This window comes from Hydra vulgaris, chromosome 01 (assembly GCF_038396675.1).
Source record: "Hydra vulgaris chromosome 01, alternate assembly HydraT2T_AEP".
NCBI lineage: Eukaryota > Metazoa > Cnidaria > Hydrozoa > Anthoathecata > Hydridae > Hydra > Hydra vulgaris.
Window position 1 is genome coordinate 40,935,001 of NC_088920.1, and position 3,067 is coordinate 40,938,067.

At 23.2% G+C, this 3,067-nt stretch overlaps 1 protein-coding gene across 1 annotated transcript in view; it reads right to left on the minus strand.

Moving 5' to 3' along the window:
- The window catches only part of LOC100208601 (EF-hand domain-containing family member C2), a 31,975-nt gene extending 29,860 nt beyond the window's left edge, over nucleotides 1-2,115 (minus strand). The window contains exon 1 of the mRNA XM_065788164.1: nucleotides 1,962-2,115. Coding sequence (XP_065644236.1) covers nucleotides 1,962-2,003 — 42 coding nt within the window. The 5' untranslated portion in view covers nucleotides 2,004-2,115. The remainder of the gene's footprint in view (nucleotides 1-1,961) is intronic.
- Between the last annotated feature and the right edge of the window lie 952 nt (nucleotides 2,116-3,067).

The following is a 3,067-nucleotide window of genomic DNA, read 5'->3' on the forward strand; positions in this document are numbered from 1 at the left end:
TTGGTTGGGGCAGGCAGTCTATCAATTAATAAAAAAAAATAATTCCGGTCTTGCATTTTAATTTTTACTTTTTGTCAACAAAATATGGAAAAATCTTTCGGACAACATCTACGGGTTGTATGTATATATATATATATATATATATATATATATAATATATATATAATATATATATATATATATATATATATATATACATATATATATATATATATATATATATATATATATATATATATATATTTATATATATATTTATATATATATATATATATATATATATATATATATATATATATATATATATATATATATATATTTATATATATATATATATATATATATATATAATGTTTTTTCTTTACAATTTGACCACGGCTGTTTTAATGTTTTAACATTTTAAATATTAAAAGTTAAAACAATTTAAATTTTAACAATTTGACCATGGCTGTTTTAATGTTTTAAAAATTTAAACAATAAAAAAATCATTACTATATGAACAACAATTAAACATTGATTCTAATCTAATGTTTTTATTTTATGCAAAGACGTTTTTAAAAATTTAAATAAAATAAAAAATTAATTATAATGATAAAATAAACGCATTTTATGTAAATTCAATATGTAAATTTTTTTATCAGACATGTATTTTTTATGATAAATTTAAACATTTGAAACTATTTTTTCATGTCTTTCTAAAAATCTTTCATAATATTAATTTTTTTAAAATACTTTAAATCATGAATAAGTTTAAATGGTAAGCTAAACTGTTCAGCTTAGCATTTCTTTTTTCAGTGCATTTCTGAAATGTTTAAATCATCAAAACATTTAAACAATCGTGGTCAAGTTGTCAACAAAAAAAATCATTTGCATGGTCAGCAATAGCGTTGGATTGCACACCATTCCTTTCCAAGCCTGTATATATACAAATATAGTTGAGCATCAGGTTTGCAGTTATAACAAAATATTTGTTTATATGACCACATTTTTATTTCTATTACATTAGTTCAGTTTTTTTCTTTTAAAATTTTTTCTTTATTTTTGTATAATAAAATTAATAGATTTTCATATAAGTCAAAGTAATAATTTCTTTTTAATATCAACTTTGCATTCAAAAAAGGTTTGTATATATACTATTGACAACTTAGTATTAGTTTTACAAATAATTCCTTAAATATTTAGCATTTTTGAACTTTTTAAAACTTTTATCACACTTATATATAGCTCTATAATTTTAGAATATAAACTTCTTTTTTTTTTTAAACTTATAAACAAAAAATCTTCTTTGAACCTTTATCATAAAGAAAAATTATGATAAGGAATTTACTTACATATGTAAGCAACAAAATATTGTTTAAATATTTGTAAGAAAACTTTTATTAGTCTAATTACAAATATATGAGCAACAAACCAAGTAAACACATTGTTTTAAAAAGAGTTATTTTTAAGATCGCAGTTTTTGACCCCTATAATTAGCTAGTCTTGTTCTTTTGCTGGTCTAGTTTAAAAGTATGAAAGTTATAATTAACATAGAACTTGTGCTCAGGGATCATGCAATCAACAATGATAAATTTGTTCAATTTCAATAGAAAGAGTAAGTTTAATAACTATAAAGTTTATAGCTGTTAAACTTACTCTTTCTATGGAAATTGAATAATTTTAATTGGCCCAATAATAGGAGCACATATCAGTTTATAGTATAACTGATATGCGCTCCTATCATTGGACCGATTCAAAATAATTAATTTATACTTTATGAAATTATTTATTTATCTCAAATAACACATTGAACGATGCGCGTAATTAAAACTAATTTATTTTACTTTTAATAAGAAATATTGAAGTGGTTTAATAGAAACTAAACCACTTAAACTTTGGGGTCTATATCTAGCTTTGACATAATTCTAAGTTAAACATAACAGAATTAGCTCTTTTCAACAAAAAAAGAAACATATTCATACTTTATGATCAAATGAAATCCCTGGAAGTAATGGCAGAACCATTTCACTTTAAGTAAGTATTCGTTGCAAGTAAATTTTATACCCTGCTATACTACATTATTTTATGCGATAGCTTATAGCTTAGTGTTCTTTTTTCCGAAACCGTCATTTTAAAAACAAAGTAGTTGCTATGTAAATTGTTTTGGATGCTACATTTTAAAAATAACTTTGTTTATTAATTATTTTAAAAATCAAAAAATTTAAAATATAGTAAATATTATATTTTTTTAATAAATTTTTTTATTTGTAACTGCATTATTATATTAAAATAATTTAAAAACAAATTAGTATGTTCAACTTTCATAAAAATGAATCCCCCGTGTCAGTGACTGATCCAGGAATTTTTTTTTAAGGGGGGTTCGGTAATGATTTCGAAAAATTTTTTGTTTTGTACCAATTTGCGTCTCCTAAAAAAATTTTAAGACTTTCAGATTCTGGTGGGGGAGAGGGGGTGCATACACTCCATCTTCCCTCCCTGGATCCGTCACTGCCCCGTGTCGTGAATTGTTTAAAAAGTATTACTTTTCAACTAGCCACACAGTGGACCAGAATTCACTATTACTGGGCAAATTCCTCAACTAATTGTTATATTAACTAAAATTTTATAAACAAATGTTATATTAACTAAAATTTAATATTATATTAACTAAAATTAGCATGAGTCTGCGATATGTTGTCTGCGCTTCTTATGATGGTGTTATTCTTTTATTTCGTTGCTATGGATACCTAATTTTGCTTAGCAACAACTTCTTTTTTGGTATTTAAAAATATTTTACGAGTGCTATATTCACTAAATTTGGCATGAGTACCAACATAAAAATTCAGATGCGATTTTAGGGTGTTTGTGTGTGTAAAGTGTAATTATATTTAATGATTGTTTTAAAGCTAACGATTGATTTGCGTTATATGTAAATAATTGCATATGTATGGACGTATTTGTATATAATATAAAGACATAATTGTAAATATCAAGAGAATTAGTTTGTATATAAATTATGTTGAATTGTATTAAGATACGTGAGGCGTTTTCCCCTTAACTTAAAAAAGTTCTTATTGATGTGATACAA